Source organism: Scyliorhinus torazame, chromosome 1 (assembly GCF_047496885.1).
Source record: "Scyliorhinus torazame isolate Kashiwa2021f chromosome 1, sScyTor2.1, whole genome shotgun sequence".
NCBI lineage: Eukaryota > Metazoa > Chordata > Chondrichthyes > Carcharhiniformes > Scyliorhinidae > Scyliorhinus > Scyliorhinus torazame.
Window position 1 is genome coordinate 300,509,226 of NC_092707.1, and position 15,004 is coordinate 300,524,229.

The 15,004-nt window shown below is 47.8% G+C and overlaps 2 protein-coding genes and 1 long non-coding RNA gene across 3 annotated transcripts in view; 2 read left to right on the forward strand and 1 right to left on the reverse strand.

Moving 5' to 3' along the window:
* sft2d1 (SFT2 domain containing 1) overlaps positions 1–4,625 on the forward strand; it is a 116,434-nt gene extending 111,809 nt beyond the window's left edge. Inside the window, exons 7-8 of the mRNA XM_072507742.1 lie at positions 3,021–3,050; positions 4,076–4,625. Coding sequence (XP_072363843.1) covers positions 3,021–3,050; positions 4,076–4,115 — 70 coding nt within the window. The 3' untranslated portion in view covers positions 4,116–4,625. The remainder of the gene's footprint in view (positions 1–3,020; positions 3,051–4,075) is intronic.
* LOC140422990 (uncharacterized) overlaps positions 1–11,529 on the reverse strand; it is a 34,580-nt gene extending 23,051 nt beyond the window's left edge. The window contains exon 1 of the long non-coding RNA XR_011947645.1: positions 11,039–11,529. This is a non-coding gene — a long non-coding RNA (uncharacterized lncRNA). The remainder of the gene's footprint in view (positions 1–11,038) is intronic.
* A 1,111-nt stretch (positions 11,530–12,640) lies between these two features.
* Positions 12,641–14,548, forward strand: prr18 (proline rich 18). The gene has a single exon (XM_072507741.1). It carries the CDS (start codon positions 12,942–12,944, stop codon positions 13,572–13,574), a length of 633 nt encoding a protein of 210 aa, XP_072363842.1. The 5' UTR covers positions 12,641–12,941; the 3' UTR covers positions 13,575–14,548.
* Positions 14,549–15,004: the final 456 nt, after the last annotated feature.

Here is a 15,004-nt window from a genome sequence, read left to right on the forward strand (position 1 = left end):
GAGAGTGGGTGAGAGTGAGTGGAAACCCTGAGACTGTGAGTGAGTCAGACACCCATGCTGCCTGCCCTAACTCACTCAATGCCTCACACAATCCCTCAATTTCTCCCACATAGACAGGCCCTCACTCACTCCCCTGGGAGGAAAGTCTGTCCATCCTCACCACTTCTTCCTCTCGCCCAGCCGAGCCCAAACCAGAGTGAGTAACCCTCAACCTACCCGGCCAGACCCGGCAGTGAATCTTTTCTTAGCCCATCCATCACATGGCACTCGCGCTCTCTCTCTCTCTCATGCTCTCTCTCGTTCCTCCAAACACCAATTGCTTCTCTCCCACATTTGTTGTGTCACCAGTAAGCGCAGGAAAAAACGGCCTGTGATTGGAGATGCAGTTTCTTTTTTTAAAATAAATTTAGAGTACCCAATTTTTTTTTTCCAATTAAGGGGCAATTTAGCATGGCCAATCCACCTAACCTGCGCAACTTTGGGTTGTGGGGGTGAGACCCACGCAGACATGGGGAGAATGTGCAAACTCCACACGAACAGTGACCCGGCGCTGGGACCAAACCCAGGTCCTCAGCGCTGTGAGGCAGCAGTGCTACCCACTGCACTATCGTGCCGCCCCAGGAGAGGCAGTTTCTTTAAGAATTTTCCACTGCACATACTTGCATTTTGAAAACTACTTCCGGGGGCTACATTGGGGGAATGTCAGGCCAACCCAGAACGGACATTAGATAAGTCTGATTTATATTGTGGCATTATTATTGTCAAGCATCCCAAAGTGTTTTCACAGGAACATTATCACACAGCATTTGATACCGAGCCACGTAAGGAAATATTAAGATTGAAGAGCAAAAGGTTTTATGGTTGGTTTTGAAGGAGTGGGGAGAGATAGGGAAAGGAAGAAGTTTGAGGAAATTACAAACCTTGGTGAAGGCAAAGGTAGGGCGACTAACACTGGGGATGCACATTTTACCAGAAATGAAAGAGCATGCATCTTAGAAATTGTAGGGCTGGAGCAGGTTACAGTGATAGTGAGAGATGGTGCCATTTGGAAAAAAATGATGCAAATTTTAAAATTAAGATATTAATGGACTGTAAGCCAATGCAGCTCAGTGAGCATCGCACCAGTAGGTGAGCAAAATCTGGTACGAATTAGGATACGGACAGCAATGTTTGCATGAACTTGTGTATGTAAAACACAGGAGACTGTTCAGGAGGGTTTTGGCAAAGTCAAATCTGGAGGTAACAGAAACCTGGATGAGTGTTTCAGCAGCAGATTAGCTGAGGCATGGTTCATAAAACCATGGCTGCATAAATGAGGGACTGTAGAGCAGTATCTTTCAAACTATTTCCTGGTTCCCACTTTTGGCAACTAGCCAACCTTTGCAACCCATGCCAGCCGACCTTTGCGACACATGGCGCTGTTGTTCAGAGTTGAGTTTCTTCTTTGTAGGCTGTTAACCAGAGGCCCTGGAGCACTGTATAGAGCTAACACTAGCACTGCTCTGTCCTGCCCTGGACTGTCCTGATCTGCTGCTCTCCAGCCAATTCTGTTATGAGATCCTGTCCAGTAGGTAAATTTGAGTCTCTGGCCATCTCCTACTTTTAAGAAAGCCATCCATCTTTACAGTCCTCTTGCCGGTAACTGGAAAATGGAGCTACCTCTGCTCTGTGATTTGGCACCAAAAACCCGTACAGGGCGCGTGACCTACTCTTTGCTGCCGCTTCTGGCCGGAAGACTCCACACAGCCTCATTTATTTTCATTTAAAAGGTGGCAGCGGCCACCATTCTCAATTTAAAAAGCCGGTAGTGGCCATTGGGCACTTCTCCCCTGATTGGGACCACCCTGGGAATGGCACGACTGATTGCTATGCAACCCTCCCAACACCTGCCCCACGACCCACAAAAATCCTGCTGGAGAGTATTCAGTACTGTGGGAATTGTACATCCCTAGGGGCAAATGGTGAAAGTACAAAGAATAAAAATTAGGTAAGAATATTAGGAATAATAGGTAGTTGAACCTCTTAAGTGCAGTTGGTAAGGGAGGGTATTGCAGCCTAAGGGGAGATAACCAAATCAATCTGGATAGTAAAGGCATCAAAATCATAACCGCCACCTGCTACCAATCAATGATGAAAGCAGACCAGATAGATAACCGTTTATAGGTAAAAGAGGCAACAGGAAATTATATAATCATAGAAGACCAGTCTCATAAAGATAATCTGTTTGTGTCAATTCAATCGTGAATGCAGTTTTGAGCCATGAGGTTGGTAGACATGATTGCTATTCTCCACAAAAGCATTATTGTTAGATCTGCACCACAAATTGCTGACATTTAAGCTAAATATTTGCACTGTTGTTGGAAATATGAGCTGTTCAGTCTTGTTTTTATTTCTGAATTGATCCAAGAGTTTACCAGTGTTATAATGTTCATGCAGTGCTTGCCTCTTTTGAAGTGCCTTGCAATGTTTACGGACCTATTTAAATGTCAGTTGTTGTTGCTTTACCCACAGAACTCTTTGCCGAGAGTAATTACCATAAAAGCGCTAATTGAATTTGGTGCTCCCGGCAAACATCAGCATAAAGTTTATTAAACACTTGTTCTAGTTAGTTGCCTCTAACCACTGCCTGACGTTACAAATATATTGAGGTGCATATTTATTAAATGAGTTAATATAAATGACTCCTAAACAAAACATACCACAGTTACAATGGTGCATTTCCTTTCCAATCTAAATTGATGGAACTGATCTGAACCATTCGGTTCAAATGAGGAGTAGTGTTTTTATACTGCAGTGGTGATCTTTGCATGTCTTTATACTCCAACGGCGATTGTTTTTATCTTAAATGCTACAGTAAGCTCTGAAGTGTTGTGCATCATATGTTTAGCCAATTCAACATAAATGGTTATGCACTGTTTAGAACAATGCAGTCCCTTTCCTACTTTGTGACAATTGATATTTTTGAATTTCTTCACCCCTTGGTGAGATTTCTGACTCTTTCTTTCCAATTTCCTTTTCAGGTACAGTCTGTCATACATTCCCTTTGCAAGGTGAGACTTTGAAAAATGTAACTTTTTAAAAGTTGGATATATAAGTCTTCATCTGTGAACAGTTTCCTGAGAATGTGCTTTTATTATTTCAACATTCCACTGAGTCCGTTTTAACAGAATAAGAAATAGAAGTAGACATACAGAACTTTGAGCCTGTTAGGACATTCAACAGGATTGTGGTGAAACTTCTACATCAACTCCACTTTTCTCCCATTTCCCAAATCTATCAGTCTCAATCTACTCAATAACTGAACATTCACAGCCTCTCGTGTATATAATTTCAATGATTCACAAACCACCTAAGTGAAGAAATTTCTCTTCTCAATGTGTATCCCCTTATCCTGAGACTATAACCTTTAAATCTAGATTCTCCAACCAATGGAATCTGTTAGTTCCAGAGAGACCTGCACTAGCCTGTTTCCTCATGGGTTAAATGGCTAATATCACCAAAATTGCATTTGCTAAAGGGCGGGATTAGGAGTGCAAGTTACCTCAATTGCACTTCCACCTCTGTGATTAAATAGTATATTGACAGTGCTGAATTTAACAACTAGGGGACATTCATTCTGAGGGATTTAGCTTCTGCTTCCTTCTCCTCCACATTCAACATTTGCTATTTAATAACAAAATTCAAAGATGTTAATGAAAGACAAGTAAATAATTTACTCATTATCAAGGTTATTGATTTACTGTTATGGAGCAATTCATGAAAGGTCTTTGTAGCTCCATCGATGTAATTATATGTATATTTCCTTTTATCCTTTTTTTAAGCAACGTTAACAAACATCACAATCCTAATGTGTGCAGAATGATTTGAAAATCTGGCCCAGTTCTGCTTTTGTTAAACTGAGTGTCAGTGCATTTGTTGTGCATGTATCATGTTCTTTGTGCTGCAATTTTTCCCTCCATTACAACAGTATTAATGTATGTGTTTGGCTGTTAAACACTTTAAGACATCCTGAGGTTGTGAACGGTGTCATATAAATGCAAGGCTCTGTCTTTATTTCCTATTTTTTCATCTGTAGGGATGCTGTCATAAAGTGTTGCACTTCTTGTGTAGGATAAATCCAGGAAGAAGTAAAAACAGTCAAGACTCGGACACTTTCAGAAGGTTGCTTGTGGCCACCGGGAAAGAACTGCCTCCTGCATATTTTGTTACTTGGATGACTCCTAAATACTATGCATTTGTTTATTACATAGAAAATGATGTAATATGAATTTGTTTTAAAAATGTCTATTGCACATGTTTCTGATTATTTGCAGTTCCGAAGAATCAGGCCTTGTCCTTATTCAAGGAATTTTCATCTTTTATGTAATTGTTTCACATTTGACATAATTCCATTGAACTTGCTTTACCCATGTTTTTATTTACAAGGCTGGTGTGGTGAATGAATTTTGCTTATGAATTTCAGAGTGCAAAGCTAATATAATTGTAATCAACATTTATTTAGCAAAGATTGAATCTGAGTGCTAACTTTATAGTGATTATTGCTTTATACTATAAACAAAAGCTTGTATATAAAATTGAACCAGCATTACATTCATAACTGTGTAGGTAAATGTTTTTTTAAATTATTTTGCTTGTTTATTTCTTTATTTCCTGGAAGCCAGAGATCCTGCAAAATGTTTTCATACTGCAAAGAAAATGCAGTGCGAAGGTTATTTATACTAACCTTCAACATGCTCGCCGCTGTCCTGCTTTTGATATTGCCGTGATGTGATTGGTGCCTCCTGATACTTCCCAGAGTCACAATGTCCTGTGCTTCATGCCTATTCCCAGATCTATCATATCCCTAGGCCTGATGAGCTTTCTCCCCTTTCCTGCTATTCCTCAGCAGTAGTTTATATAACCTTTTGCTCAGATAATGGCCAGTGGTTCATCTCAACGAGTCTCATCTTGCATCCTCGGTTTTCAACTAAGGGGAGGGATGATGAACATTAGCTTTCAGGCTCAGTAGCCTAAATACTGAGGAAGCAATAAACAGCGGTGCAAACAATGGATGTTCCTCATTGGAAACTTGGTTACTGATGCATTTGATGGATTTTCAGATGGAATTTATAAAAAATAAAAATCTGTAAGTGTAACAAAAATTATTTCCAAAACCTGTGCTAAATCCTTTTCAAATATATTTTGCCTTGATTAGTCAAAATCCTTTGCTCTGTCCATTTTATGATATGAAGTACTGTTATGATTTTGGTAGAGACTAAGTAATGTTTAAATAAAATCTGAAATCCCAGTTGTTTACTGAAAGAATGAAGCCACAAACTTCCATGGATTAAAACCAGAATTTTTACTATGATTCAAACAAAGCAAACACAATACTGTTTTGCATTGATTCTAGGTTTTGCGTATGGGAGGTTACCAAAGTTGAATGTAAAATGACAGGCAAATTGTCTGAATGGCAGATACAACTAAAAGGCTAATATTACAAATTGACTTGACAGTCCATTCAGCCTCAATGTTATCAATCTCATTCACATAGTCCTTAAAAAATCTGTCTTTATCACAGAGAATTTCAGTTCCTCTTCTGGGATTTAGCCTAATTCTCAGCTGACTGCGCAACAAACATGTGTTCTATGGGCACAGTCTTCACTGAAAATGACAGGTCAGCAGAACTTCAGCCCTGCCTCTGAAGATCGGGATGACACAGATCCACCAATGTTTGTTTTAAAGTAACAGAAACAGCTGCAACTACTGTGTCTTTGCTTATTCTCAACTTCTGTATCTGATATCCATCTCCTTCTGTCTGCCTGTACTGGCACCACTGAAATCATCAGCCTCAAGGTTTTTTTGTCAGTCTCAGTTTCCTTCGTAAATTGTCCCCATCTAGTTTTTTTCTTAGTCTCCCTTTTTGTGTTTCCCATTGCGGTTTCCCTTTTCAATTCTGGTCTATCTCAAAGATTACAAGCATTGGAATCACTGATTCCATCACAGTCTGATAATTTGGTGTTTTTGATACACAAATCTATCTCGACTTGTGGAATCATTTTGTGACCATGGTTATCCATAATTTGCTGTTTCCGCCCACCTAATGATAGGGCGGGGCAATGTAGTCATTCATTTTTTTTAAAGACCATTTTATTGAGGTATTTTTGGTATATAAAACAATGACATTGTATAAGTAACGCATAGTACAAACCACAACTCCGTTCTGCCAAGGACCTGCCTAAACCACCTCCTACTCTACACTACCCTAGCCCCCCCCCCCGACGATTAATTATCCGCAAAGAAGTCAATGAATGGCTGCCACCTCCGGGCGAACCCCGATAGTGAACGATCTCAAGGCGAATTTAACCTTTCCTAGACCGAGAAAGCTCGCCATGTCCGCTAGCCATGCTTCGGTCTTCGGGGGCTTTGAGTCCCTCTATGCCAACAGTATTCGTCGCCGGGCTACCAGGGAAGCAAAGGCCAAAACATCGGCCTCCTTCTCCTCCTGGACTCCTCGGTCCTCTGACCCCAAAGATTGCCACCTCAGGACTCATTACCACCCCAGTTTTCAAAACCCGGGACATGATGTCCGCGAATCCCTGCCAGTACCCCCTGAGTCTAGGGCACGACCAGAACATGTGCACGTGATTGCATCTGGCACACTTGTCCTCCAGCCCAAAGAATTTACTCATCCGGGCCACCGTCATGTGGGCCCGGTGCACGACCTTAAACTGGATCAGGCTGAGCCTGGTGAATGTTGCGGTCGTGTTTACTCTACTCTGAGCTTCTGCCCAAATACCGTCCTCCATCTCCCCCCGAGCTCCTCCCACTTAAGCTTCAGGTCCTCAGTCTGTGTATCCTCTGCTCCCATTAGCTCTTTGTAAATATCTGAGACTCTACCCTCACCTACCTCTCCCCTAGAAACTACCCTGTCCTGCCTCCCCTTTAGCGGGAGGCGTGGGAAGGATGGCACCAGTCTGCGCACAAAATCCCGCACCTGCAAGTATCTAAAGTCATTCCCTTCCGCCAGCCCAAACTTCTCCAACGCCCTCATGCTCGGAAAGCTCCCTTCCAGGAACAGATCACCCACCCTCGCAATCCCCGCCCTCCACCACAGTTGATACCAACCGTCCATGTTCCCCAGGGCAAATTGGTGATTGCCGCAGATTGGGGTCCACACCGATGCTCTCACTTCCCCTATATGCCTCCTCCACTGGCCCCAGAGCCGCCACCACTATAGGGCTGGTGGAGTACCGCGCCGGTGGGAGCGGCAGGGGGGGTCGTAACCAGGGCTGCCAAACTGGTGCCCCTACACGAAGCAGCCTCCACCCGCTCCCAAATTGACCCTGTGCCCACCATCCATTTCCTTATCGCTATGTTGGCCGGGAGAATCGTCACCTTAACAGTCTGCACCCTGCCGCTAGTGACAGCGGGATCGCATCCCAACTCCGAACCTCCTCCCTTACTCGTTCCACCAGTCGGGACAGGTTGAGCTTATGCAACCTGCCCCAGTCCCGTGCCACCTGTATCCCCAAGTTTCTAAAGCTTTCTCCTGCCAGCCTGAACGGCAACCCCTTCAGCCTACTCTCCTGAATTACGAACATCTCACTCTTAGCCATGTTCAATTTATATTCTGAAAACCGGCCAAATTCCCTCAGGATTTCCATGATACCGTCCATCCCCGCCAGTGGGTCTGGCACATATAACGAGACTTTATGGCCAGTAACTTAGCGTCTGTGTTAATCAAGAAGATCGGCCTGTAAGACCCACAGCCTCCAGGTCTTTATTCCGTTTCAGAATAAGCGAAATAGTGGCCTGCGACATCGTCGGGGGTAGAAGCCCTCTGTCTCGTGCCTCGTTGAAAACCCTGACCAGCGCCCCACCATTTCGGCAAACTTTTTGTAAAACCCCATCGGATACCCATCCGGCCCCGGGGCTTTACCCGACTGCATGACCTTCAGGCCCCCCAATACCTCTTCGATCCTAACCAGGGCCCCCAGTCCGTCTACCAAACCCCTACCTACTCTAGGGAAGGTCAGATTCTTTTTTTTAAATATAAATTTAGAGTACCCAATTCATTTTTTCCAATTAAGGGGCAATTTAGCGTGGCCAATCCACCTACCCTGCACATCTTTGGGTTGTGAGGGCGAAACCCACGCAAACGGGGAGAATGTGCAAACTCCACAGGGACAGTGACCCAGAGGCGGGATCGAACCTGGGGCCTCGGTGCAGTGAGGCAGCAATGCTAACCACTGCACCACCTTGCTGCCCTGAATGTAGTCATTCTAGTAATATGTAAAGGCCTCAGATCAGCTTAATATTTGCAGGAAAACTTGGGTAGGGGTGAGGCTGGAGAATCTGGAAAAGCCAGAAACATGGAAGTCCTGTTGGTCTTAACAAAGCATAGCCTCTGATTATGGTTGGGGACGAATGAGGCTTCGGTTTGGAGAGGAAAGGAAGCTTGTAATTGGAGAGGAAGAAAAGCTTCTGATTGGGATTATGGCAATCTAAGTACATCCAAAGCTGGCAACAAGGATAAATAGAAAAGGCAGACTTCCGGTGATGACTTTGGGCTGAGCAGTCACGTCAGGTGGCTCTCCTCCCGCGGATCCGTAAAAGTCATTTTTGAGCAAAAACCTGCAAAAGAAACCCCAACGATTTGTTCCCCAAACGTTAAGAGGACGGGAAGAATTAAAAGAGAGGGAATTGACAAGAAAAAGCCAGTCCAGGGGCCGCACGGAGACCAGGAGTAGAAGAGGTCTGGAACAAAGGCAGTCGGACACAACCAGCACACAAGGCAACGGGGCGCAAATTTCGCCAGAGCAAAATGGGCAGACCAACCAAGCACAAAACCCTCTCACCGGGAGGGAACGGGACAGCATCCCTCTGAGGTACTGAAGGAGCACAGGCAGGAAATTAAAACGGACATACAGGCTGCAGTGAAAGACGCGGTGGCCGAAACTGTAGTGTAAATCACAGACCGCTCTGAGCAGGGCCGAAAAGAAACTCAAGGCCCAAGAAGCCACCACCAAGGACCTTGGAAAAAGCCGCAACCGACCAGAGTGATCAGATCGTGGCACTGGAAAAGGAGGTGGCGAGGCTGGTCGCGACACAGAGCAACCTGAGGGTTAAGAATCGGTCATGGAGGCAGAACCTGCGGATTGTGGGCCTACCAGAGGGTACTGAAAGCAGGGACCCCACGAACTATGTGGCCCAGATGCTAGGTAACCTGGAAGGAAGGGAGACCTTCCCTAACCCACCAGAAATAGACAGGACTCACCGGTCGCTAAGACTGAAATCCAAAGCCAAGGGAAAACCAAGGGCCATAATAGCCAAACTGCACCGGGACCAGGACCGGGAAAGAATCCAGCGCAGGGCCAGGCAGTCCAAGAACTGCAATTTGGAAGAATATAGACTCCAAATTTACCAGGACATTGGGGTGGGCCTGGTCAAGCACAGGGCAGAATTCAACAGGGCGAAAACTGCGCTGTACAAGAGCGACATGGGCAGCACAGTGGCGCAGTGGGTAGCACTGCAGTCTCATGGCGCTGAGGTCTCCGATTCGATTCCGGCCCTGGGTCACTGTCCATGTGGAGTTTGCACATTCTCCCCATGTTTGCGTGGGTTTCGCCCCCACAACCCAAAGATGTGCAGGGTAGGTGGATTGGCCACGCTAAATTGCCCCTTAATTGGAAAACATGAGTTGGGTACTCAAAATGTATTTTTAAAAAGAGCGGCGTACGCTTTAGTATGTTGTACCCAGCCAAGCTCTGGGTCACATACCAGGTGTAGTCAGTATTAGGGGTATTACGGTACCCTGAATAATGCTGTAAGACCATTGGTGTGGGAGGTACCTGAGACTGCTATTTCATTGGTGAAGCCTGCCTGCTGGTTCCGCCCAGTAAGGCGGAGTATAGGAGCCTGTGTCTCCTCAGCAGCTGCATTCTGTACCTGTGCTGCTGGGGGAAACATCTAGTACAATAAATCCTTCAATTGTCTCCAATCTCGTCTCAGGAGTTATTGATCGAGCATCACTAGGGCAACACTTTTTTACGGCCACTGCTGAAGCAGACAAGTTCGTCACGGAGTGTGGGTTGGAGCAGCAACAACGGGGGCAACGGTAAAGAGCCCCAGGCAAAGAACGATAAGCCAACAAGGGGGTGTAGAGAGGGCCTCTTTCCCATCCGCCCGCCCGCCCGCCCCCCCCCCCCCCCCCCCACTCAACACATCCCGATCGACGAACTGCAAGCTGCCACTGAGAGACCGCTGCACGCGGGCAAATGTAGCCCCATTCGTGCAAACGAAGGCAGCAGCAGAGGGAAGGCGGAGTAACAAACGGGACAAATGTAGGGTAAGACAGGGAAAGAACGAGCAGAATCCACATAAAGCAGGTGGGAGAAAAATAGAACAGTAACACCCAGGAGGAGGGTCACCCCACTATTGGGATAGCTAGTGCTGGGAGCATGCAGCAGATAGAGACCCTGGCGCACCACCAACAGGCGGGAGAGCGCCTGGTCGGGGGGAGGGGGGGGGGGGGGTCACAGCGAAAGTGAAAAAGATAGGAGCAGAGCAAAACCGACAGTATGGCTACATAGGGCCGCAACCAGGGGCCCGGAGCAAAGAAGCACTGCAAACTACCACATAGTACAGGCGAAGGGTAATGCCAGAGGTCAGGGGCGTACCCACGTACTGTTGGTGGCCATGTTGGGTGCCCCCTGGACAAAGGGAAACCCCGGAATACAGGGCATATCCACGTGGCGAACTCACATTGGGAGGCCATGTTGGGTGCCCCCAGAGAAAGGGAAACCCCGGAGTGCAGGGACCCAACCGCATGGGGAGAGCAGTGACTATTGTTATCTTGTCTTTTTAATGAATTTCGTGTTGTCCCAGTTGGGAGGGTACACGTCTCGGGCACTGTTGACCATGAAATACCGTTCCCCTGGGTCCGTTACCATCTTTGTCGCCTTAATCAACGACTTTTATTTATCAGAATAGCTACCCTCCTGGCTCGCATCCCGTAACAGGAATGGTAGGTCAGTCCTACCCAGCCCTTCCTTACCTGCAGTCAGTCCTGCTCTCTCAGGTGTGTTTCTTGGAAGAAGACTATGTCAGCTCTCAGGTTCCTTAGGTGGGTGAAGACTCTGGATCTTTTCGTTGACGTTCCAGGTGACTATCCTGGTGGGGGGGTTTTGTCGTTTCTCCCCCTCCCCGCCCCTCCTGCGGGATTAATCATATTTCTCTGCTGGATGCGCCCCTGCATTCCAGGGTTTCCCTTTGTTAGGAGGCTGTCCAAGATGGCCGCTCTCACTGTTCTCCCCATGCGGTCAGGTCCCTGCACTTAGGGATTTTCCAGTGGGCACCCAACATGGCCGGCAACGGTGCATCAGCCATGTGGATCTGCCCCTGTATTCCGGAGTCTCCCTTTGTCCAGAGGGCACCCAACATGGCCACCAACTGTGCATCCGTCACGTGGGTAGGCTCCTTTACTCCGGGGTCTCCTTTTGCCCAGAGATCGTACTGGGTGGCTACTTGCAGTGCATCTTTGCCCCGGGCCCCTGGTTGCAGCCCGTTGTAGCCATATTGCCACTTTCACCCTGGTCCTATTTTTTCCCCCCTCCCCCACCCCCAGCCCCTCCTTATTCCCCCTTTTCCCTAGTTCCTATCCCCCTTTGCCTCCCCATCCCCGTTGTGTGTTCCCCCCCATGCCTGGCGCCGTCCCCCCTGCCTTGTTCTGTTGCATACTCCCGGTGCTGACATTGGGCGATGTTTCCAGTGAACAGTGTTAGCAGTGGGGTTTTTTGTAGTGGGCAATCAGTGGATGGTGTGGCAGTGTTGGTAGTGGACGGTGTTGGCAGTCGGTAATGGTTGGTGTTGGCATTAGGCGGTCAGTGGATGGTGGTGGGCAGTGTTGGCAGTGGGTGGTGTTGGCAGTGAGCGGTGTGAGAAGTGAGTGGTGTTGGGCAGTGTTTCCAGTGGCAGTCAGTGTATGGTGTGGGCAGTGTTTGCAATGGGCAGTGGGTGGTGTTGGCATTGGGCAGTGTTTCCAGTGGGTGGTGTGGGTAGAGTTTGCAATGGGCAGTGGGTGGTGAGGGCAGTGGGCAGTGTTGGCACTGGGCAGTGTTTCCAGTGGGTAGTCAGTGGATGGTGTGGGCAGTTTGCAATGGGCAGTGGGTGGTGTGGGCACTGTTGGCATGGGGCAGTGTTTCCAGTGGGCGGTCAGTGGATGGTGTGGGCAGTGTTTGCAATGGGCCGTGGGTGGTGTTGGCAGTGGGCGTTTTTTGTAGTGGGCAGTCAGTGAATGATGTGGGCAGAGTTTGCAATGGGCCGTGGGTGGTGTTGGCAGTGGGTGTTTTTTGTAGTGGGCTGTCTGGATGATGTGGGCAGAGTTTGCAGTGGGCAGTGTTGGCAGTGGGTGGTGTTGGCAGTGGGCAGTCAGTGGATGGCGTGGGCAGTTTGCAATGGGCCGTGGGTGGTGTTGGCAGTGGGTGTTTTTTGTAGTGGGCAGTCAGTGGATGATGTGGGCAGAGTTTGCAGTGGGCAGTGTTGGCAGTGGGTGGTGTTGGCAGTGGGCAGTCAGTGGGTGGTGTTGGCAGTGGGCAGTCAGTGGATGGTGTGGGCAGTGTTTGCAATGGGCAGTGGATGGTGTGGCAGTGGGTAATGGCTGGTGTTGGCAGTGGGCAGTCAGTGGATGGTGTGGGCAGTATTTGCACTGGGCAGTGGATGGTGTGGGCAGTGTTTGCAATGGGCAGTGGATGGTGTGGCAGTGGGTAATGGCTGGTGTTGGCAGTGGGCAGTGTTTCCAGTGGGCAGTCAGTGGATGGTGTGGGCAGTATTTGCAATGGGCAGTGGATGGTGTGAGCAGTCAGTCATGGGGTGGGAGGGCAGCACACACGCAGTCCGGTATAAAACCAGGAGCTGCGGCCTCACTGGCGACAGTCAGTCATTTGTAGTCGGCCGGAGTCATGAAAACCGGCGGCCCTGCGAGGACGCCCGCGCCCGCCGTTCCCTTCCCTCCGGCCGCGGGCTGCCCCGGGAGGCGGCAGGTGACCGTGAGGGGACTGCGGTCCGGACCCGCATCAGGCCCAGCGCCGCAGCCCGGGCCCCGCAGCCGCTTTTCCAGCCCGTGGCCCGAGGCCAAGCTGCCGTTCGGCGGCCGGCGGCCGCAAGCGGGAGGTCCCAGGCCCCTGGGCGGCTCGAGTGACGGCGGACCGGCCTCCAGCTTCGGGGACTCGGCCAGGACCAGCACTGTCGAGGTGCGCTTCTCGCTCAGCCTGACCCCCGAGGCCGTGCGGGTGATCCAGAGGCGCAGCCTGGAGCGGCAGCCGCCGGGGAAGGAGCGGGGAAAGGCCCCGGCCCGCGGCAGGCGGCCGGCCAGGAGCCCCCAGCCGCCCTGCGAGCCGCCGCAGTGCCGCTCGGCCTCGGCGGCCGATATCCGGAGCCTGGTGAAGATCTCGCTCCTCAACGACCAGCACAAATATGATGATGTGGAGTATGAGGAGGAGGAGGAGGGAGCAGCCGACCCGGCGCTGCTGCGAAGGTGCATGGACTGGCTGCAGGGGGTAGAGGCGGCCAGGCTGCCCCGGCTGGTCAGTTAACCCGGAGAGGTCGCCGGCTCCGGGGGGAGCAGACCCCCTGTCCCGGGGGGCGAGTGGGAGTCGCAGGCAGAACCAGGATAACCTCTTAGTGGGGGACTTTCCCCCTGTCCCGGCGTCAGCAACTTTGCAGCTTCCACTGGCTGGCTGAAAACAATGGAAATAACACTTTGTATTCCACGCAATGTATTTTGTTTTAAATCACCATTGTTCCTGCAGACTAAACGCCTGCTGCTGGATACTGTTTCCATTCTTCCCAGCATTAGAAATCCAAAACCACAAATCAGTACAAACTGAAGAGCCAGACGAGGTTGGGGTATAGAGAGGGGAGAGGGAGTCAAGGTGCTTGTGTTATAACTCCGACTCATTGGAGGTGCTGCCATTGTCCCTGGTTCGCAAAATCTCTAGACATTGTGATTCTGTGGTCCCTGATTCCGTGCTGTGTGACCGAGGTGATCTACCGACTCAGTGTATTTTATTAAAAGTGAAACTCTTCTGGCTTCTGCCAAAAGAAGTAACCAATCAATTGAGTGAGGATAAGTGTGCGATCGCTTTCACGCCATGGACATAAACCAAAGGTGAGGAATTACTGAAAGTGGACTGAGAAATATTTTATACTCTTATTCGAGCAATAATAAATAAATGCGTTGGATGAAAACAACTAATTGCTGGCAACATGTACAACTAAATAAACAAATTGTACAGAAAATCTCAAAGTAAACTAGTTTATATTTTGAATGTTTGAAATAGTGTAGCATTGCTTTAAACAATGCTGGTTTTATACTTTGTAATCTATACCGAATAAATTAATTCCCGAACGTTGTCATTTTTAAAATTACTTAATGTTTGGTAAATGAAATCTGTGAAAACATTATTTAAATCACATTGATTATTTAGTGGTTCAGTTTTGAAGGATTTCAGGTTGCATTTTATCTACTTTAATGCAGAAATAAATTGTGTAAGTCACTGAACACCCATCGCTTGTTTCATATTCTGGTTTATAAATGAGAGCCATTTATACATTTTTAAACCTCTGGGAAAACATCATTTAAAATTGTGTGGTTCAGTTTATATGAATACATATTTGGAATGATCTACAGAAGAACTTTACAATAAATCAATCATTTCATGGAGAAATAAATGTCAGTCTGTTCAGGTTAATACATTTGTCGTAAATCATATTGTAATTTATTTTTAATTTTAAAGATGCCCATTCCCTAATCTGTACATTTTCCAAATATTGTTCATGGAGTTTTTGCATTTCTGTGTTCTCTGGAATTGCCTCAGATACTTGGAGCGCTTTCCCCTATAAGTTAATATGATTTGAGATTGATTATTCACTTTGTTTTTGACAGTGCATTTTGTTTAGTTTGCAAATGTAACATGCAACCAATTTGTGCCTTGTTTATACCTCCTGGCTCAGAGGACAAGGC